Here is a 22,127-nt window from a genome sequence, read left to right as displayed (position 1 = left end):
TTAAGAACAGTTTCAGGTTAAGAACGGACCTCCAGAACGAATTAAGTTCTTAACCTGAGGTACCACTGTATAGGTAAGCATAAAGCAATTGCACCACAGACTTCAGCAAGCTTACAGGAGGTAAAGAACACCAATAAAGTCAACTCTTAGACCATCCTGTAACTCTCACCAACCCCTACAATAGACCAAGTATCCTTCTCCTAACCGGTTAACTCAGATAGAAAGCACTTCAGCTTTGGGCCCAATGCACTGCTTGCTAGGCCGGCTAGACAATGCCTTGCTTTGCCATTTCCCACTCAAGTTGAAATGATTTGCATTGGATTTTTGCTGCTTATCTGCTCAGAGCAGATAAAATGATTGCATCCAGCCATTTGATAGCTTTAATGCCTCAGTCACCTGCAATTGTCCAACTTTCAGGCTCACCCCTGCTGCTGCTTCAGTTTAATCTGTCACACTCTAACGCTAGTGGCACAAGATATATTTTTCACATTCATTCATTCACTATCACAGTCTGACCTAATTCATTTCTGGTGGGTGGGGGGTAACCCCAACAATGCCTACATAAAATATATAATTCTCATCCAGCACAATCTGTTTAAAACATCGCTCTCATTTACCTTTGTTTGAAAGACGTGAAAAATGCTGGAGGAAGGCAGGTTATAACTGACATTTGGAAGATATCCACCTCACATTTTAAAAACACAGTAGAGAAAGAAGCAACTGAGGCATTTCGTATCTCTATCTAAATCAGATTAGGGAAAATAATTTCTGGAGCACAAATTCAGATGCAACGTCGGCTGCTCATTCACCCATGCAACACACACAGAAAGAATTCATAAGCTTTTAATTTTTTAATTAACGTTTATATCCCACTCCAATATTAGTAAGCATGTCTACTGTTATGAGCTGTTTAGCTATGGACTTTTCCAGAAGTTGGAGAACTCTGCATTAAAAGTCTTCAAGCAGAGTCCGGTCCTTCTCCAGGATGCCGTAGCAGCAGAGTTCCTGCAGTGGAAAGGGGTTACTGTTAGGCTAAGGCTGTGTACAACACCATACAACTCTCAACTGAGTCTTCATCTGGGAGCACAGAGAGTATGCATAATTCTCCCTCTGCCATTTATCTTCCCAACCACCCAATCTCTTTCAAAGGTTGCCTAATTGACTTCATAGACGAGCAAGGATTAAAACCTAGGCCTTCCTGGTCCAACACTTACACTTAACCACTATATCATACCTTTCAAAGCAAGCCTCTCAAGGTCATGAGAAACTATTCAGTTTGCCAGCCACAAATTGTTGAATGGTCTCTTTAAATTTGAAGGTTCATTATTGTTCCACAAGATGTGTATTTTTTTAAGGGTCAGAGCTTTAACGGCCAGTTTTACAGCTGTGAAGCAGTATAGCAGGTGCTGTTAAGTTGTGGTAATTAAGCTGTTGGGTATGGTATATAAAGAGCAGCATGTAGCTCTCTCAGTACCCTGGTGGTTGGGTTGGTGGATGGGTCATGCTTATTGATATAATTAATGTAAAAGGAGTTTTTGTTTTTGTTATTAAAACCTAGCAAAAGTTATTTTTGCATTCCTTGTAATGTGTGGTCTCCCCAGCATGCCTTCTGCAGTGCAACTAATCTGCAAATAGCCTTCACAAATGAGCTTCCTACTAGCTTGATAGCTCACCCACTGCACTCAGCTCCAATTCTGGGATACAGAATATACAGTAGCTGAAATGTCACATCCTCTTCCCTCAAACTTATGTCAACTACATATCGCACCTGAAACTCATTAGGTGAGTGTGCAGATATGGCTCTCCAATGGCTATTCAACAGGAGGAGGAATGCTGATATTCTGCCTCCTGGTCCAGCAAAGATAAACATTTGGATTAGAGATGAGTTTATGCTACTACAGGCTATGCTACTGAAGCAAATTATAACTCATCGACAAAAAGTTGATAAAAGGATTGGAGCACGGGAATAGTTTTTAAATGCAATTATGCCATTTGTACCTTTAGGAATTTTTCACCATAATAGAAAAAGGCTTCACTCCTTATGATTCCTCATAATTATAAAGAAATAAAAAGCACTCTCGGCACAAATTGGGTACTGCTAGGCACAGAATTAGAGGGAAGAGTGAATAAATCAGCAGTAGAGAATCTAATTTCATATGTAAATCAGTCCAGTAAAACGTTTTGCTTTCATTCTCAAGAAAATGTATTTCGCAAATATGATTTTTAAAAATGTATCTTTAGCAATTATCTTAAACCAGAATCCGAGGCCCTACTTTATGCTTGCCAAAGGGCTTGTGCTGCTTCCTGAGCAGCAAACTGCATTGTCAGACCACAAACAGCTTTTAAACTCCCCTCTGTTCAAAGGGGCCTTAATGCAGTGGGTGGGCTGGGGTGAGAGAAACAGGTTTAACATGCCCTTGAGCACAGAGCTTTATCTGGAAATGCAACAGCTTGCCTAAAAGCAGACTACAAAGACCTACCACAAGAATGAGATGCCTGATTTTTTAACATGACAAAATTGCTGCTGTGGATTTGAGACTTGATTTTTGACACAGACCTCAGGTTGGATGAAAGCAAACATCCCATTTTTTTCTCCTCACAGATAACCAGAAGACAAGTATAAACTTTTCTTCACCCTGCTAGGTGGTCCACACAGCAATACCTCCCTGCTTGGAGGCATTGGCAGAAGCAAATGAGAAATGCCAGGTAATACCAGTACAGTGGTACCTCAGGTTACATACACTTCAGGTTACATACGTTTCAGGTTACAGACTCCGCTAACCCAGAAATATTGCCTCGGGTTAAGAACTTTGCTTCAGGATGAGAACAGAAATCGGGTGGCGGCGGCGCAGCAGCAGTGGGAGGCCCCATTAGCTAAAGTGGTGCTTCAGGTTAAGAACAGCTTCAGGTTAAGAACAGACCTCCAGAACGAATTAAGTACTTAACCCGAGGTACCACTGTAGTGCTAAGCCCTCTTCCACAACATCCCATATATTCTGGCTGCACTTGGGTCTTGTTGCAACCCAAAGGGACGGAGCAATCTGGTTTAAATACTTAGGGAACCTGGAAACATTTCAGCAGTCAATATGAAATGGCTACCAGTTTTAGTGATTACTTTGGGAGACTTGAGTGATGAATAACCAATGTGGTACAATTTTGTCCAACTAGGACCCAGGAGATGCAGGTTTAAATCCAACCTCAACCATGCAACTCAGCCACCATCTGTCAGTTTAACCTATTTAATGGGCCAAGAATCCTTTTCTAAAAAGCTGTGGTTTTTGGTCCATAGTAACAATGATCAAGCCAACTTATTACAAAAGAATACATCTAAACCAGCCTATAAGGTTTATAGGGTGGGGAGAGAAATATTTTTGTAATGTTTTCAGAACATCTAGATGTTCAATGATAATGCCCAATCTTATGCTGTTTTCACCCTACTGTAACAATATTTCCTTATGCTCTTTATTTTATTAATAAAATAATTTCTTCACCAGGTTAAAAGGGGTGGGGCTGAGGACAGCCTGCAACTGTTGCCTGAAGCTGCCATTGCCAAACCGTTGAGATTAAGTTTGCAATGTGAGCTTGGATTAAGTATAGTGCAAGTTATACCAATAGTACATTGATTTAGATCTATTTTGAGCTGCATACTGCCAATTCCTCCCCGTTTTTTCCTATAATCCATTTGAACAAACTGCTTAACTGGGGAGTGGGCAGGCATTCAATAAAAAAGCTGTGTGGTTAGTAGTCAGAAAGTCATTAGCAGTAGTGGGGTTTGAATGAACCCCCTTGTGTGTTAAAAGCACATGGGTTTGTGGTATTACACAGGCTAGCTCCCTCCATTCCCCAAGCTGGGCAACTGCGAGAAGAGGTCCAATACCAGGGTTGGTCCTGTGGCTGAAATAAGTTTTGAAAGAAGCATTCTATTGTAGCCAATAGACTAGGTTGTGGTGTGTGCATGATGCCCACAAGTTTCTCTGTTTTGTAGACACATCCACAGGCCCAAAAGGTTAGCAGTCCCTGCCCTATACATATACCAATGTAACTTTGCAGTTCCCCATGTGTGCAGTTTTGCATGCTTTTATTGGTAAGTGGGGTCCCGTCTATTGGTGAAGGACAGTTCAGAGAAGGACAAGGGAAGGACTGCTGCACAACAGCTATCACACATAGGTGTTTCTACTAGCTACTACTTAGAACTACATGTACATATTAAGGTGAGCAATAATATTCATTCAAGAGGGGCAAGGCATGATGTGACTGGTAACAAAATTTAGTAACAGAATAAAAGATAAATGATCTAACATCACCAAAAGCAGAATAAATGACCAAACACCACTAATAGTAAACAAGATTAGTTTATTTGCAGTAAACAATTTACAAAAACAATGGGGGGTTTTGTGACGCAAAAAAATACTGCATGGACAAAATGAGTTCGGTACAAATATCCATTTCCAGTTAAAAAAAGGCAATTATTATATTCTATATTTAAAAGGAACATGTGTTTATATTATACTTTGCCTTGGACCCAAAGGGCTGTATCCGACACTGCAGGTCCATTGGCACAAGGAGCTTCAGCCCCCTCCCCATAACCCTCAAAACCACATCTAGAAGGATGGGAAGCTCTCCAGAGAAGATTTGGGGGATGCACAGCAGGCAAGGATAGGCAAGTCCCGTTGCACCCATGCAACCCTGCAGGCACAGCATCAGCTACAATCCCACCCCAAATGATCTGAATGAATGCGTATGTTGCCTGCCCACTCTCCCTTCCCAAATGCAGCCTTCTGATGGTGCAGCACACTCCATTCAAAAGGACCCCCAATCTCAGAAATGCATGGAAAAGACAACAAAGTTCTACAGAGGGAAAATAGCAGGATGTGTATTCTTTGGTTCAAAGCCATACATTAAAAAATCTAGTCAATTAATTATTTGCCTATTTGCATACTTTATCAGGTTTTCATTATAATTAGAATATTTTAATTTGTTACCCTAGTACTCATTTTAATACTATACATATTGTAATCAGTGCTGCTTCTTTTTTTAAGGAAAAAAAAGGTGCCGGTACTCACCATGAGGTTGTTACAGGAAGTGCCACACTTTTAACACTTGGAGAAAAAGAAAGGTGCCGGTACTGCGTCCCCTGAGTACCCCCAGAAAAAGCACTGATAGTAAGCTATAAGAGAACAGCCCTGCTGTTTTAAAAGTGTAACAAGCAAAATATACAGTTCTGTTTGGACAGTGTTAAAATATGGTTCAGTTTTACATGCAAGAGCCTCTGGCCTCAGTACTTCCCCTGCTGTCGCTGTGAGAAGATGTGAAACTTTCACTTCTGCTTTCCATTAACTATGGTTTGTCACATCTGACCCTTCAAACTGTGGTTAATCTTAACTATGATTTCTGGAAACAAGTAAGAACTGTAAACCAGGGTTTGAAGTCCAACAAAAGTTTCTCTAAGTTCAAACACAGTAGATGTATAGGGACAATAAATCTTCCCTTTGTGCCAGTGAATTTCAACCTAATCAGAAAACTATGGTTAATGGAACAAGGCAGGAATCCAGTTTGATGTCGGTTTCATATTCTGTCTTGTTCCTAAGCTGTTTCCCAATTTGGATGAAATGAGAAATAAAAGTAAACTGAGGAGTTCCTGGGGTTTTCACACCCGTTACGAAGGGGTTATGTGCATGCTCACAAGCCTTATTCATACTGAACTTATTTAACTCAATATACGATTATCAGAACCTTTGCTATGGCCATCAGCTGATGCGAATAAAGTTTTACAGTGGTGCCTCGCAAGACTAAATTAATCCGTTCCGCGAGTCTCTTCGTCTTGCGGTTTTTTCGTCTTGTGAAGCATGGCTATTAGCGGCTTAGCGGCTTTAAGAAAAAGGAAATAAACTCGCAAGAACTCGCAAGACGTTTCGTCTTGCGAAGCAAGCCCATAGGGAAATTCGTCTTGCGGAACGACTCAAAAATCGCTAAACCCTTTCGTCTAGCGAGTTTTTCGTCTTGCGAGGCATTCGTCTTGCGGGGCACCACTGTATCTATCTAAGATTATCAGAACCAGGCCAATAAATAATTGTTAGTTGAAACAGAAGCAGAAGTTTCTGATCTTCTCCTTGTGGCTGCAACAGGTGGACAACAGAAAGGAGCCCATGAATCCAAGGTTAATACACATAACACTAAGCCATAGTTTATTTTAGCACTACACACTTTTGCAGCCAGTCTCACTGAGAACAGAAAGAAACTAAACTGAGAACAGGGACAAAACACATTACAGCCGCATTAATACAATATTGGTGTAGTCAGAATTTTGACCCAACACTTGGAGGTAGTGAAAATTAAAGCAGTGCTTTCTTAGCTATCAAGTGACACAATCTACACATACTTCTAATTGAAATCCCCCCCCAGCACTCCTAATAAAAGTATTATGTAACATTGTTACAGCTTGACAGCTGGTCCTGAACTGATGCCTGTCAAATGGGAAGCCCCTCTTTCTTAGCGGCATGAGGGAGCGAGCGAAGCTGAGAGTTGAGACTTGTAAATTAGGGATCAGCCTGCAAGAAAGAAGCTATGTGATTTTGTCTTCTAGGTCTTTGACACACATATAGCTGTCCTAGCCCTTCAATGACCCCACAGCAGGGCAAAACTAGGCTTTATTTCACCTGGGTCAAAGGGTAGAGTTTGGCACTCCCATGTGCACTTGCATATGCATACACAAAGGCTGGGGGACTCAACTATGCCCCGCTAGAGGTTTCACCCAAGGCAAAAAAACTTGCTAACATCCCCCCCCCCCGTAGGGCTCTGCCCAAGAGATAAGAATTAAGGTGGTTAGCAAGTTTATTTGCACTGAATTTATGTTCTGTATGTAAACCTTTTTTTTCCAATCTACAAACCCTGTCCTTTTAAGTCTAGGAACAAAGTAAGTCCCATAGTGGAAATTGAGTGAAATTGCAGGATCTCTCCTTACGCTGCTGTCCCCTTCTCCCAAATGAAATTAAGTAAGTGTAAATCCTCTGAAATCGAATGAGCACAACTGATGTGATTCAAACCTCCCCCCCCCCAATTTTGTTGCTAAGTATGCAGCATGTCAAAACCAAACCTGAAAGTTCACTGAATGGTATAATAGAATAATGGCAATTATTATTAATCCAGTGGCTATTTTGAGCATTTTATCAGCAACAATCCTGAGCTAATTCTCATGAAGTGGTTGCCTCACGAAGTCTTTTGAAAATGCTGCAATCATTTCATGCAGCCGGACATTTTGTGTACACCTCCTTTCCTTATTAATCTGTCTCCACCCATTGATTTGTTTTAGAAATGCCTCCAGCTGCTTCCTAAAACATTTGGCATCATTTTGGAGAAAGCATATTAAAACAGAGATTGAGGCAAGTATACTGAACACATGGATGGTTTGTTTGTGTGAAGGCAGCTTCAAGCGTTGTCTAGAAAGCTGTCTCTCTATGAGAAAGTTCTCAGTACAGACTAAAGGAGACACCATACTAGGGCAAGAGCTGCCACTATTCCATTCAGTATGGCCATACTATAGCCCATGTGAAAGGAGTGCCCAGTCATTCGCCTGAAAAAAAGCAGAAAACCAGTATGTAAGTAACAAGAACAGTACAAAAGCTAAAATTAAAACTTTTTAATCCTAGTCATAGTCCTATTCCAAAAATGGAAAATTATTTCATTACCACAATAGAAAGCCTGAAGAAGTCAAAGTATAGCAGATTATTACCAATTCCCTTCAATAAAACTCCCACAAACAGCAAAAACACAGAGAAATGGGAGTATATTCAAAATATTCTACATACAGAAAGCAATAAATATTGGTAATTTGGGGGGGGGGGTTGTTCACTGTATATATTGTAGATCATGGATTTAATTATTTTTTACCTTGACTTAAAATTGTTTCAGGAATACTAAAGTAAAGGTAAAAGGACTTTATATAAGATATGAAAACTTATGATAGGACACACCCTGCTGGCTAACTTGTAAAATTGTTTAATATGAAGTCTCAGAAAGAACACATTCTTTGTATTTTGTGAATACAAGGCAACAAAACTGTCCTTAACATACAACATAACAAATTAAACCTATTTTACATCCTATCACGTATAACAGTTTATGGTAATATTGCATTTCTCAACTAAAAACATAGAAGTATTGTACTCTAGCTAGTCACCGTGGACTCTGTCCCGGTGACTAGTCCAACACTAGTTGGCATAAATTTGTTTCCTCGAATATGAAGTTGTAACAGCACCAGCATATTTAGTAACAAGCTGTTCCTTACATATCTATTATAGTGGTTTACTAAGCCCCGTATCTGGTCGTATTTCAGTCTTACGAAGAAGGAACTCACTTGAATCGTGCAGGTGAGAGTGGAGTAGGAGGAAACATTCCCGGTTCAAAGGAATCAAAATAGGTCACTGTCCAAGAAAAACTGCAACATGAAAGTCCACTCATCAAGGATAGAACAAGCAGACTCCAAAATCCTTAGGGAAGAGAAACAAAGTGAAAACCTGGAATACAATTTTAATTTGGCCACAGGAGAGATGCATCAACTCCACTGTAGAATAAAGATCAAATCCGGAATAAAAGTAAACTAGGAAAATGACAATTACAATACAACCCTACGAATGTTTACTCAGAATTAAGTATATTGAGTGGAACATGTTTGCATTATATGTGTGCAGAATGTTGTAATTTCCATTATGGTTAGAACAAAACTAGCATTTTTGTGTCTGATCTATGGAAAGTAATCATCCATTGAGTTGTTACTGTTCGCTCTATTCATAATCTATCTGGAGCCAAATACCATCTGTTGTGGATCTTCATGTAGTTCTCCCTGAATGAATTGCAGACTGTAAAGTTTATATTTCCCCCAATATTTTTTTTCCAGTCTTCTAAATCGATTGTATAGCCTAGGTCCCGTTCCCACTTTAGCATGTTCTCTCCTTGTACCTCTTGATCTGAAGGTACTTTTTCTAACAATCTGTACATTTTTTAAAGTGTTTTTTGATTACCGTGTAGTACCTCTCTTTCAAATTTTGAAATTTTGTTTTCAAATCCCCTAGTTTTTATATCTTTCTCATACGTTGCCTTTAATTGGAAATATTCTAGCCAATTTATTCCCATTGTTTTGAGTTCTTCATAATTTTTTTATTTAGTGTTTCCATTTGTTTCTTCTGCTAATTATCTATATGTTGGCCAGATAGTTTTTATATTATTTTTTAGTGTCGAGGTTGCCTCTAGTGGAGAGATCCACCATGGGGTTTTTTCTGTAATTCTCTCTTTCGTTCTCTCCCATACCTCAAATGGGGCCTTTCTTACTAAATGAATCCTTTATGTAGTTGTATCTTCCCATAAAATAGATATCCGTGCCAACCATATATTTTGTCGCAACCTTCTAACTTTAAAACTTCAGCATCTTTTAATAATATCCACTTTTTCAACCAGTTCCAGCACGCTGCTTCGAAATATCTTCTTAAGTCTAGGACTGCAAATCCCCAACTTTCTTTTGATCCCATCATTATTTCTGATTTTATTCTGGCTTTCTTCCCCTGCCATATGAAATTGTCAAGGTCTCTTTGCCAGCTTATGAAATACTTTGTCCCAATTATTATTGGGATAGTTTGAAATAAAAATAGGATTTTTTGTAATATCACCATTTTAATCATTGAAACTCCCCCCCCTAATGATAATTTTAATTTGTTCCATTTTTCTATATTCCCTTTAATTTCCTTCCATTTTTAACGTAATTGTCATTAAATAAATCCGTGTTTTTATTTGTAATCCATACCCCTAAATAATTTACCTTGTTTTCTAGTTTTAATCCTGTTGTTCTCTCTTAACTCATTTCTATCTTTCTCCCCCATATTTTTTGTTAATAACTTTGACTTGTCTTTATTCAAATCCTGATACATCGCCAAATTCTTTCATTTTTATTAATGCTTACTGAATATTTTCTATTGGTGTTTCAGTTGTTATAAATACATCATCCGCAAATGCTTTTACTTTAAAACACTATGTTTCAAGGTTTATGCCCTTTATTTCTTCATCTTTCCTTAAAGGTATTAATGTTTACAATACTGTTATAAATAAAAGTGGTGATAGGGGGCATCCCTGTCGTGTCCCTCTTTCGGTTCAAATCAATTTTGGACAAGATACTGATACATCGCCCAGCCCTATTAGCCAATAAACAAAGCCTAAAATGAACAGCCATTATTCCAAAATAAAGCGACATGAGCAGCTTACCTAAAATGCTTGTTTCTATATTCTCATCGGTCTTCCCTTTTTCAGATCGCAAATCTGTTGGCAGAAACAGCAAACAATTAAAGTTGTAAGGCAAAGCAATTCTGGGTAGAAATTGTTCTCTAGCAAGTGGCACACCCAAGCATTTTTTCTTCTGCCGCACGACTAGACAATCATTTTGTTGCATTAAAAAAATCAGTTAGAATTCAAATGCCTGTTAAAGTGTGCCACAGGTTTTTAAGCAGAAGTATGCGGGTGGCACTGTGGCTTAAACCACAGAGCCTAGGACTTGCCGATCAGAAGGTCAGAGGTTTGAATCCCCGCAATGGGGTGAGCTCCCGTTGCTCGGTCCCTGCTCCCGCCAACCTAGCAGTTCAAAAGCACCTCAAAGTGCAAGTAGATAAATAGGTACCTCTCCAGCAGGAAGGTAAACGGCGTTTCCATGCGCTGCTCTGGTTCGCCAGAAGCAGCTTAGTCATGCTGGCCACATGACCCGGAAGCTGTACGCCGGCTCCCTCAGCCAATAAAGCGAGATGAGCACCGCAACCCCACAGTCGGTCACAACTGGACCTAATGGTCAAGGGTCCCTTTACCTTTACGGATCACTATGGATGCCTTCCTTGAAATTCCTGCATTGCAGGGTTGGGGTTGGGCTAGATTACCCTCACGGTCCCTTCCCTACGATTCTATGGCTGCTGGGAAGGCGCTAGGCCTAGCAAGCGGTATCCCATGCATTGAGGCGTCTCCTGCCGCTTCTCCTCGCCCTTTCCTCACCTCTCAGTACCAGGCAAGCGATGGCCAGCAGGAAAGCCAGCAAGGACACGGCCAGGAGGCAGCACAGCACGGAGAAGGCCCTGCTCGGCCACCGGCGAGCCGCCCCGTCCGGCAGCGGGGCCAGGGTAGCCCGGGACACGGGGCTTCTCCCGAGGCCGCCCAGCAGCTCTCCTTTGCCGCCGCCTTCCTCCTCCTCCTCAAGCTCCGCCTGGAGGTTCCGCGCTACCTCCCCTCGCTCCGGCGGCCACGGAGTGCCGGGGGGCCCCGCGCGGCCGTAACGGACCACGGTGTTCCGGTAGCGCACTGCCATGGCAACGGCGCTTTCGAAGTTCTCGCGCGCGAAACGGCCGCCGCGGCGTCGCCCAGTCAAAGCGGTCCGCTCCCAGCCCCCCACGCGACTGGCTCTAAACCGGAAGCGTATCTATCTCCCGAAAGGGGTGGGACCGAGAAATTGCCCACGCCGGAAGAACGCATCGGGAGCCCCGCCCTCTTCTGTCTGTCTGTCTGTCTGTGTCTCTCTCTCTCTCTCGCACCTGCCACCCCACCGCCTCGCTTGCTCAACGGATTAAACTGCTCAGGGCCTCTTAAAGGGACCGAGCGAGGAAGCAAGCCAAACGCCTTCGCTGTCTCGCGCCCTCCGCCCGCCCTTCCAGTTCAGCTGAGGGACCTCTTGGCTTTCCGTAGCCACGCCCCCGATCTCGGCTCGCGGGAGCCCATTTTCCCAGTATCCTTTGCGCGCACGTCCCTCTCTGCTCCCACTCTGTAGTTTCCATCCTCCTCAGGCCCTTCCGTTGGATAAGCCCTGACCCCACGCGCGCTTCTTTTTTCTTTCCCCCTTCGCCCCCCGCTTTGCTTTTTGCCTCCCGCTGAGGGGAGGAAGAGCGGGAGGCGGCGGCGGCGGCCCTCAATTCTCCCCACAACCCGGCCTGGAGTGAGTTTTTTGTTCCGGCCCAGCCGCGCGCGCAGGGCGCTCCTCCTTACGTGTCGGTGAGCCTGACTTTCGACGGAACCCCTTTTCTCCCATTGCCCCGCAGGGCGGCCGCCGCCCCCTGCCCCTCCTTCCTCTTCCCGTTCGCTCCTCCGCTAACGGTTCCGCTTAGACACCCCGCAGCCGGGAGGGCAGGCTCGCCGGAGCCGGGCCCGGTCCAGGGGAGGCGATGTCAGGCGGGGACTCGGCGGCCGCCGCGGCCTCCCCTCAGCCGCTCCCTTTCTCCCTGCCCAAGCCGCCTCCCCTCATGCAGCTCAACCCCGGCGAGGGAGTGCGGCCCGTGGGGGCTCCCGGCCCGGAGCAGTCGCCCAAGAGCAGCCGCATGGGAGGCCGCCCGGATTGGCCGGCCGGGAAGCCCGTCAGCCTCTTGGCTCCCCTCCTCCCGCCTCGAGGGGAGCCCGAACCCCTCCTGCCCTTCGGCCCGTCTTCCCGCCAGCCGCTCCGGGGGAGGCTGCTGGGCAGGTGCGGAGGTGGCGGCGGCGGCGGCGGCGGGAGCCTCCTCAATCCTTCGATGCGACCAGGTGGCGGCGGCGGCGGTGGAGGAGGCGGCGGTGGCGGTATGGGCCGAGAGCCCCTCATGGTGAGTGGAATGGTTGTGACTTGTTTTTCCCGCTGCGTTAACTCCCGCGTGGAGTTACCCGTCGCGCGTTCATTCTGAGCGCTTTCAGCGTGATCCTCAAACTCTGAAGTCGAAGAATAGGGTACGGTTCTGGTCTAACCTGAGTGGAATATGGAGATGGGTAGTTGTTATAAGAGGTCCGGGGCAACTTGCAGTCCGGCATAATCGCCCTTCTCTGTTTCCCACGCCCTACACACATCCCCCAAAAAAGAAAAAAGAGTGTACTTCATGCTTCTAACATAATCGGTTTCTAATAATGGAGCTTTTTCTGCACAGACGTCTTGTCCTATCTTGATCTCTTAAGCACATCATGTCCGAAGTCCTTTTGTTCAAGTTTTGGGCTACTTCGTTACCAGCAAGCTGCTTATCAAGTTATGTATTAAGTAGATTCATACTTTGATTAACCTTGTGCTTTTCAAGTAGCTGGATGCAATGTGTGCTCATAAAATGAGAGAAAAGGGTAACTTTTTGTTTGGTGATGGTAATATGTAAATTTGGCGTTGGGCCTCTAAGGTAGAAAATGGCTGTTTTTAACAAAAAATTTAGTTGCAAGTCTGTACATATGAAGAATGGTTGAGCAAGGCCCAATCAGGTATTCAGTTTAGTGTCTGAAGACAATCATGAGAGGGGAGTGGGGGCATGCTGGCAAGATTTGTCCCCTCCTATGCCTCATCTTCCCCTCCATTATAGCCCACTGCTCCAGGAGTTGGAAGATAAAGTTCTGTAGCAGGGAACCTCTTGTACGTGGAGGTATCATAAAGGTAAGGTAAAGGTACCCCTGACCATCAGGTCCAGTCGTGACCGACTCTAGGGTTGTGCGCTCATCTCGCTCAAGAGGCCAGGAGCCGGCGCTTGTCCGCAGACAGCTTCCGGGTCACGTGGCCAGCATGACTAAGCCGCAGCTGGCGAACCAGCGCAGCACACGGAAACGCCGTTTACCTTCCCGCTGGAGAGCGGTCCCTATTTATCTACTTGCACTTTTTGGGGTGCTTTCGAACTGCTAGGTTGGCAGGAGCTGGGACCGAGCGATGGGAGCTCACCCCGCCGCGGGGATTCGAACCACCGACCTTTCGATCGGCAGGTCCTAGGCTCTGTGGTTTAACCCACAGCGCCACCCGCATCCCACGGAGGTATCATAAATTTAGGTAATTGGTAGTGCTCACTTGCCAATACAGTAAGTTGAAAATAATATGCTCATGATTGTCAGGATAGTTTCATATTTTATGTTGTTCTTTTTTGCCCATTACAGGGTAATGGCCTGAATGGCAAATAGGTGTATACATGTTAGACACATAATGTGGGAAGTAATCCAATAATATGCTGTTTTTAGTAGTTGTATTTAATTCTATTTAGTTTTTTAAACAATACTGCTTGAGTTCCTTTAGGAAGTTAAAAACTGCAATTCTATCAAACATGCAGCCCTCATCCAATTGTGGTTGGATGCAGGAGACATTGAGTATCCATCATGACTTGCCATGCACTACTTAAGTGCAGGTGGCATATCCTTCAGTTGGCCTTTATATTAATACAGTGAGGATTGGAGCTTAAGGCTGTTCTTCAGTAACATCTCTAAATGTGATAAAAATATCAGGACATTCTTGGTAATCAGATTGCTATTTCTGTTTTTATCGAGGCTGAGTCAATGTTTAAGCTTTCTACAATACTTTAACATTATAAATAAATTAAAATTCATAAAAGCCTAGCAGATAGGGAGGATACTTGGTTGGATCCACGGGAATCCTACTGTTAATGAAAGAGATTTTTATACAATAAAGACTTCTGTGAATGATAGTGGGGAGAGGTGGTAGTTTTTCCTGATTGGATCAGGGCATCTACACCCAGTTTCATTTGTTGGAGTCCATATTAAATACAAACCTTTTTCAAAAATTGGGGAAGTCCTGTTCATGAAAGAGCATTTTTATATCTCACACAATGTTCTAAGCTATACTCTATAGCTCTATAACTATATAGCTCTATAACTCAATGTTCTAAGTTACTCTATAGGGTAATGCTGCAAAGAATCAAAAGTTTGGGGTTTGCTTTTGTGGAAACTCTGGAAAGCATTAAAAACCAGTGGATTGGAATATTATAGGTTGAGAGTAATCTACTTTCACGTTAGAAAACTTAAGAAGAAATATATTGATGAATCCGAGAATTTCATGGAAGCAAACAACATGTGAGGCCATAACTTTATTATAGCAGACAACAATACCTAAATGACCTGACTTGGAACCCAGAGAGGTTATTTCCATTGTGTTTATTATCTTGGAATCTTGATCTGTCACGAATATTGTTTTTTCAGATGGGACATCCGGGTATGCCTCACTACCCTCCCATGGGAATGCATCCTATGGGCCAAAGGCCACCCAATATGCCTCCAGTCTCTCATGGAATGATGCCTCAAATGATGCCCCCTATGGGAGGGCCACAAATGGGACAGGTAAGTTGGTTTTTGTTGGTTTTGTTAATAGCGTCTTAAAAGGTGCATTTTGAAGCATGAATTTTAATCCATTTTAGGGTTTTCCGTAACTCAGTAGGTGTTGATTACTCTGAGCTTCACATCACTACAGTTTTTAAACTACCTTTTCTTTTCTTTTTGGAAAAAACACATTATTGACTTCATTGAATTGAAAGTTGTCTTGCAAGTAGACAAATCACTTCTTCTCAGTTGAGACATATTTTAATTCATGTAACCAGTAGGTCAAAAAGAAGACAGAACCCTACCACTGTAATGCCTTTTATAGGAGTTCCTGAATATTTATAGTTATGGGGCCTTTGTGCTGTGAAGTGAAGGAGTTTAGCCCTTATATGATCAGAGTGACGAGCATATATCCTGTGTTCTCCTTGAGAATCCGTGAGAGGTATGGCCAGTGAGCAGTTGAGCCCTTTCTCTCAGCACTTTACTTTCCCTGTTCTCTCAATTGTAGAGGTTGTAGCATTTCATTTGTCTCTTCCATGGTTATCTAGAAGAATCAGAAATATTAAACTCTGTCTAGCATTTGCTTCTCTGCTTCTCCATCATTGGGAGAAATCCCACTTCTGACGATAGTTAAAGAAGACTTTACTCTGCTTAGGATTGCCGCCCCCCCGGCTGTCAGATGCCTTTTCAGTAAAGCCAGCAGCTTCCAAATATTTCTTCCCTGATGTCCTAGTTGAAGGCGAATAAAGGGAACCCTGTCCTAGCATGCAGTTCATAGATCAGATTTGTGGGTGGCATGCTTCCAGATTATGAACAGTGTGACAGCTTTTTAGTTCAGATGCTTGTAGGGTAGCGTAAACAAGAACTAAAGAGGAGAAGGAAAGACATGCAAAGTAATTTGGGCAGTGAGTGTTATTTTCTGTAATTGCTCACTTTCAACGGTGATTTTTACTACAAAAGCTTTGTATTCTCCAGTGAAGCTTTGCTGGTCAACTTTCCCTTGGTTAATAGTGTCAGTAAAATTTCTATCTTTCGGTGTGTATTTTAGAGGTAAATTATTAGAAACAATTGTTTTTAAGTAGGTCAGAATGTGGTTTGGTATCCAGAATATAGGAGTTTTGTATCTTAAGAGTGTGGCTATCCATCTGTTTAGACTCCCACGTCTGCCCTCCCATGAACTTTTATCTGTTTGTTTAGAACCTCTCTCCTTGTTGCTTTTGGGGGCAAATACCCATAGTTCCACTGGGAATGTACCCACAGTATTTTGTCATATTCCATTGGACCTTTTCCCTTAATTTAAATAACAGCTTGTTCCTACTGATGATAGAATTCACTTTCTTCTGCCCTTGGTTTATAGTGACCCTGAACTTGAAAATTGTGTGCATAACCCATAAAATTAATGTTGCCTCAAAGTAGTTAAAGCAGGGCTGTTAAAAACACAGTTAACAGGCTTTATAACCATGTATTGTGGCCCATCATATATTGGATAAACATGGAGTTTTTGTGGCTCACCAGGATCAGAACAAACTGGATTTATCAAGTTCTGTTAATGTGGGAAGCATACAGCTTGTGTCCTGGAGGCTATTAATCTGGCATCTCTGAATTAAGAAATCCTTTGTTTCAAAAGCTACTTGGATAGAAGCTTTTAGGGAGCATCTCTAGCATGGAACACAATTATTTGGAAGCAGCAGTGGGGCAAGACTCCTTTCTTCTCCTGCTTCTACAGGATGGTGGGGAATGGGAGGGCCACTCCCATTCTTTCTTCTCTTCCTCACGCTTCCAAGAAAACCTTGTGGATTGAGGGTGGAGCAGTAGCCCTACCAAATACCTCTCCCTCCACACAAGATGGAAGGTAAGAGGGAGCAGTAACCTGATGCTCCCTGAAGATACATGGGAATGGGGTCACTTGGCCAATCCTCCAGGGACTGTCACTTTATAGTGGGGGGTGATTTCCCAAGAACTTTTTGTGGGGCTTGCCAATCAAATTGGCTGAATATGGCCAATTGAATACATTACACGCATATGTAAAGTCCACTGCTCTTGTTGTCATCCACTTGTTGCAGTCCCCCAATAAGGGCTGATGAAAAAAATCGGAAATAAAACTTCTAGCTTTTCTACAAAATTCATTTCCAGTTAAAATATCATGTGCATACACAAACAGATTAATTCTTCATAGTAACTGCATTGGGTCTCTGCCTTGAATGGCTTTTGCTAGACCCCCACATAACTGTTGCCTTGCAACGTCCCAATGTGAAGAATAGCCCCCTTCAGCATATTTATGATGCTTTCAGGAACAAGGGCAGTGTTGTGGTTTTAAGCAGCTACGGTAGTTTGCATCCCTGTTGCATGCTTTTCTCAGCTTTTTTTAACAGTTCATGTTTTTGAACCCTGCAGTCATAATTCTTAAACTTTATAGTACTCTTCATCTTGGAACATCTTTGCAAGCATAACTCTTACTCCAGCCCTGTGAGACAAGTTCTTCAGGTATTATCCTCTGTTCATAGATGAGGTAAATGAGCCCTCAAGATTATTAGAGTTTACATAAGTCACATGGATTGGGTTTGGGAACTGGAATTAGATGCTTAATTGATTTGGGCCCCATTCCTACAGTGTTTCATGAATAGTGCTAATATTTTGGGTTATTTAATATTAAAACACTGAGTTTTGGGAGCCCTGTATTCTTGAGAGAACCTTTCTGCTTTCCCCTCCACCCTGAAACTTCACTTCCTTTATCTTTTGCTTTGGGTACCCATTTGACAGACCACTATGAGTAGCTGAAAAATCTTGCCCTTATTTGTTGGCCCTCTAGCTAATAATCCCATGCCCACAGAAATTCCTCTGATCACGTAAGACCTTAAAATTTTGTACCCGGAAAACCATTAAGCTATTGGATAAATATTTTGTTAGGAGTATAAAGCACTTTACATAGTTATATTTCTTTGTTATGCCCCAATTTATTTATGTTTGAGCAGGATTAAACACTATTTCTATTAGCATAAAAAGTTACATATGTAGCAATTTGTATTAACTTGTAAACACGTACTATAATGATACTTTTATTGTAGATGCCTGGAATGATGCAATCAGTGATGCCTGGGATGATGGCACCCCATATGTCTCATGCTCCCATGCAGCCTACAGGACCGGTAATTATTAAATCTATATTTTGTGATTTTAAACCGTTGACTAACTGTATTTTATTTTTAACCTAACATACAATGCATATTTTTTCACCTGTTTGAATAATTTTCCAGCTATGTTGTTATGGGGGGGTTATGTTAATGGCTTATTCTTATTATAAGGTACAGGAGTGTGTGATTTATTTCCTACTTAATGTCAGGAGCAGTTGTCGGGAATAAAGCACCCAGAGTAAGTGAAGTTAACTCTTTATTAGCAGAAATGTCTGTTCAGGAGCGCTAGGCCTGATGAGCACAGCAATTCTTCTCAGTAGATCTTGTCCCTGCGAGGCAGTTGTAGAGGCTGAAAGTCCCTGCCTTCCCACAGCTGCCTAAATCATCTCTCCCAGGTCCTTCCCAAGCATTCTGAGACTATGCTGACATGCCTGTCACTGCTGCTCTCTCTTCATATGTCTTCTGGTCCTGGGAGACCCAGGGGAGGAGAACTTGTAGTAGCAGGACAGGGAGGCACCCTGGCTTCTTCAACAGCCTGACATCTCTGCCTCTTGGCCTCCCTCCTCTCCTCCTGATTCTGGACTTCTTTCTGTCACAGACTCTCCCTTCTCACTAAGCTATACTTTGTTATTCTAGTGCAGGGATGGTAGAGTGCAACTCCCATCATCACTGACAAATAGCCATGCTGCTTAGGGCTGTTGGCAGTACAACAGCCTCAAGGGTCATTCTAAGTAACCTATTGTGCACATTGCTTACAATAGCCCACTCTTCAATGGTAAAACAGTAAACTTTAAAGATTAAGTAAACAATAGTTTAAATAAACTACAGTTTTTCTTATCAAATGTAACAACAAACTCTGGTTAATTTTAAAAGGTACTGGATTCTGCCATAGTCTTGAAACTGTATCAGAGGTGGAGAAGACGGGAGAGATGTCTAGTGCTAAACTATATGTTATGTCTTCATAATTCAGTTTCATGCATTCAGAATAAGTAAAGCTTCCTAAAACACCTGAATAGCAGCTTCAGGGACCCAGGGAATATTTTTACAGCATCAGAGCTATGCTTAAAGCAGCAAATGCTAAAAGATAAGTGGCAAAACAAAAGTGGCACACAAAATGACTTCTCCATTCTCTTCCCCCCCAGCCCCTTCCCCCCTGTTAGAAAAACAAAATAAATCAAATTTTATTATGTGACAACTTACCCGAGCAGATAGTCCTGTATTGAAGGATTCTTGAAATAATGTGAGGTGATGTGAAAGGCCTGGTGATGTCATGAGCCTTGCCACCCGATTGTGCTGCTGAACATTTAAGGACAAGGCTCCCTCGGGAAATTTGTTTAGCTATGGCATATTTATAGTATAAATCTAAAGGCTTTTTTCTGGTTAGGTCAAATTATCATAAAAAAAAATTCATCACCTCTCACTTGACTAACATAGTGTTGCTATACTGTTGCATCACCTTCACAGTAATTAATTGGAATAACAGAGAGCAACTCATAGGATTTCAATTTCAAGATTAATTGGTTCAATCTTTTGAAACAGTCCTTTGAAGATTTTCCAAGTTTAGCGGTTGGCAGAACAATAATATGGTTCACCAAGCACCTGTTAACGAATTGCATTATCTAGCCATGTTTAGTGTCGGCTTCATCTTTCTCATAGCTCCTTTTTAGCATCCAGGAGAATGAGGCATGTCGTAGCAGACATTTGAAAATCATATTGGAAGCGCTATCAAAAACATGACTAGTAGGGCTGCTTTGATAGTGTGATGTGTAGCTTTATATACAGGCAGCAACCATTTCGTGCAGAGGGTTCGTTCCCAGCCCTTGCACACATTGGTGGAGCACGGATAAGTGTGCTCCATTACACCACACCACACACACTCATCGGCGATCGTGTGTCAATTGGATGTGCCTAAAATGGTCACCACCCACATAGCAGAGTTGCTTCTTAAGCAGGGGTTAGGTTTCAAAGCAAAAACTACCTTATCAAATTCCCAGTATTACCTTGTTTGTAGTGCCTTCCTCAGTCTCTGTATTTTCTCATTGGCTGTTGGCTGGCAAGGGGGCTTTCCTACTGGCTGACAAGTGGGAGAGGGCTTGCAGGGACACCTCCATTGCTCCACTACCTCTCTTCACTTCTCCACGTGTGAGTGACCTACCGAAGTTGGGAGGGGGAGGCAGAAAGAAATACAGGCAGGCAGAGGAAAAAGGCTGGGGTGGATTCTTAAAGTTGCACATAGGATCCTAACTTCTTTAAAATGGAAAAGCTTCATCATCCCTTGTTCTTCACTACCATTACTTCATTTTGCAAAGCTGTGATATGTTACTCACTGGTTGTGGTGGCAAAATAAGGTTGGTGGTTGTTTACCAGGGGGTAGGCATTACAGGGCAATGTCATAATGTAGTACTGGGTTTAAGTCCTCAGTGGGACGAGAGTGTGTGAGAGAGGGAGATGCTGTCTTGTTAATATTTTACGTTCCAAGAGTGATTTCTGTCTATAAAACAGTAACTGCTACCAAGCTCCTATAGTTGAATTTGCTCACGTTAGCATGTAATACATCGTGTAAGTTTTAACTTTTTTTTTCCCCTACAGCCAGGAGTAAACAGTATGGATTCTCAAATTGGTATGTAAAAGGAATTCACTATTTATTTAACAATTTAATCAGAAAAGGTTCAAAACTAAAAAGAAGTTTGTTAATAATAATGTGGGTTAAAATTAAGAGTTTATTCAGTTACAGGCAACTCCTCTTTTATGTGGGGGTTCCATTCTGAGGTACCAAACGTGTCAGCGGGCCATAAGTGAGCCTTCCACCCCCATTCTGCCCCTTTGTGGTGCCGAAAATGGTGCACATGCCAAACATGCACAAATGCCTGTATGTAAGGATAATTTGAAAATATGCCTTCTTCCTATTTACTAATTCTCAATGAACTAAAACACTGAGGTGCTTCCCACTCTGTTGACAAGGAGGTAGGATTTTTTTGCGGAAGGATTCATCTGGGATTGAAGTATGATGCACCTCACACTATGACTTGAAATTGAAATAGTTTGTTCATTTACCAATGGAGAATTTCACCAGCATCTTTCCCTCTTATTTCCAGAGAGTGAGTGTGGCATCCTTGCATACCTAAAACATTTACATGCACAAGAGGGAAATTTCACTAGGCTTGGGAACCCTGAAGTTTACAGAAGCACAAAAAAGTTAAAAAATAACACTTTTGGCAAAGTGGGAACCCCAAAAAGTGGGAACCCCAGAAATATCCTTATAAGCTCTGAGCTTACCCACAGGCCATGTAATGCTGACTGATTGATGGGAAATCAAATGGGAATATCATGTAGGGAGACATGGCTGTCTATGACTGGAACACTGAACAGGAGCATTGCATGTTACAATGTTTCGTTACAGGTCACAGTTTTAGCATGTGAGTATTGTCTCTGGAACGTGCTGGAGTTGAATATAGTGACTCTTGCATAAAACTGTGAACATGACAGTTAGATCTTCATCGTTGTCAACATTGTGGATCATTAGATTTTGAGCATTCATTTCAGATTCTGGCCTTCCTGTTCTGAGAAAATTATTCGTTTGAAGCTCAAAGTGAATAGGCAGGAGTAACTGAGAGATTCTTGAAATATTCAGTGAGCTTCAGGGGGAAAGCTTTTATAACAAGAAGTGACTGGCTGCATCTACTATCTGCTCATTGCCAGAATGTAAATTCATAATACAGTCTGCTTGAAATGGTTAATTGTAAGTCACTTGTAAAATTTAACATGTATGTTTTCATGTGGTCTTAAAGTCTTTGAGTCACATTAAAAGCAAATGTGGAGGTGTGGATTGTTCTGGTTGTGCTGAAATGTGGTTTATCATTTTATATTTCATAGGTTTAGCCCCCCCAGGAACTCAGGTAAGCAAGGAACTTTTGTTGCTTGGGCAATTTAATAATTTCATGTATTAAACTT

The 22,127-nt window shown here is 42.3% G+C and overlaps 2 protein-coding genes across 2 annotated transcripts in view; one reads left to right on the top strand and one right to left on the bottom strand.

The window, feature by feature from the left end:
• Positions 1-6,158: 6,158 nt before the first annotated feature.
• Positions 6,159-11,389, bottom strand: ARL6IP6 (ARF like GTPase 6 interacting protein 6). Its single transcript, XM_081009363.1, has 4 exons — positions 11,020-11,389; positions 10,249-10,302; positions 8,354-8,486; positions 6,159-7,570 (listed from the first exon to the last, which is right to left on the bottom strand). Exons 1-4 carry the CDS (start codon positions 11,327-11,329, stop codon positions 7,477-7,479), a joined length of 591 nt encoding a protein of 196 aa, XP_080865489.1. The 5' UTR covers positions 11,330-11,389; the 3' UTR covers positions 6,159-7,476.
• Positions 11,390-11,770: 381 nt separating this feature from the next.
• PRPF40A (pre-mRNA processing factor 40 homolog A) overlaps positions 11,771-22,127 on the top strand; it is a 32,974-nt gene continuing 22,617 nt past the window's right edge. The window contains exons 1-5 of the mRNA XM_081006335.1: positions 11,771-12,587; positions 14,929-15,066; positions 18,111-18,191; positions 20,766-20,796; positions 22,050-22,072. Coding sequence (XP_080862461.1) covers positions 12,177-12,587; positions 14,929-15,066; positions 18,111-18,191; positions 20,766-20,796; positions 22,050-22,072 — 684 coding nt within the window. The 5' untranslated portion in view covers positions 11,771-12,176. The remainder of the gene's footprint in view (positions 12,588-14,928; positions 15,067-18,110; positions 18,192-20,765; positions 20,797-22,049; positions 22,073-22,127) is intronic.

The sequence above is a fragment of the Podarcis pityusensis genome (assembly GCF_964106645.2).
Source record: "Podarcis pityusensis genome assembly, chromosome: 1".
Classification (NCBI taxonomy): domain Eukaryota; kingdom Metazoa; phylum Chordata; class Lepidosauria; order Squamata; family Lacertidae; genus Podarcis; species Podarcis pityusensis.
This window is presented reverse-complemented; position numbering and strand designations above follow the sequence as displayed.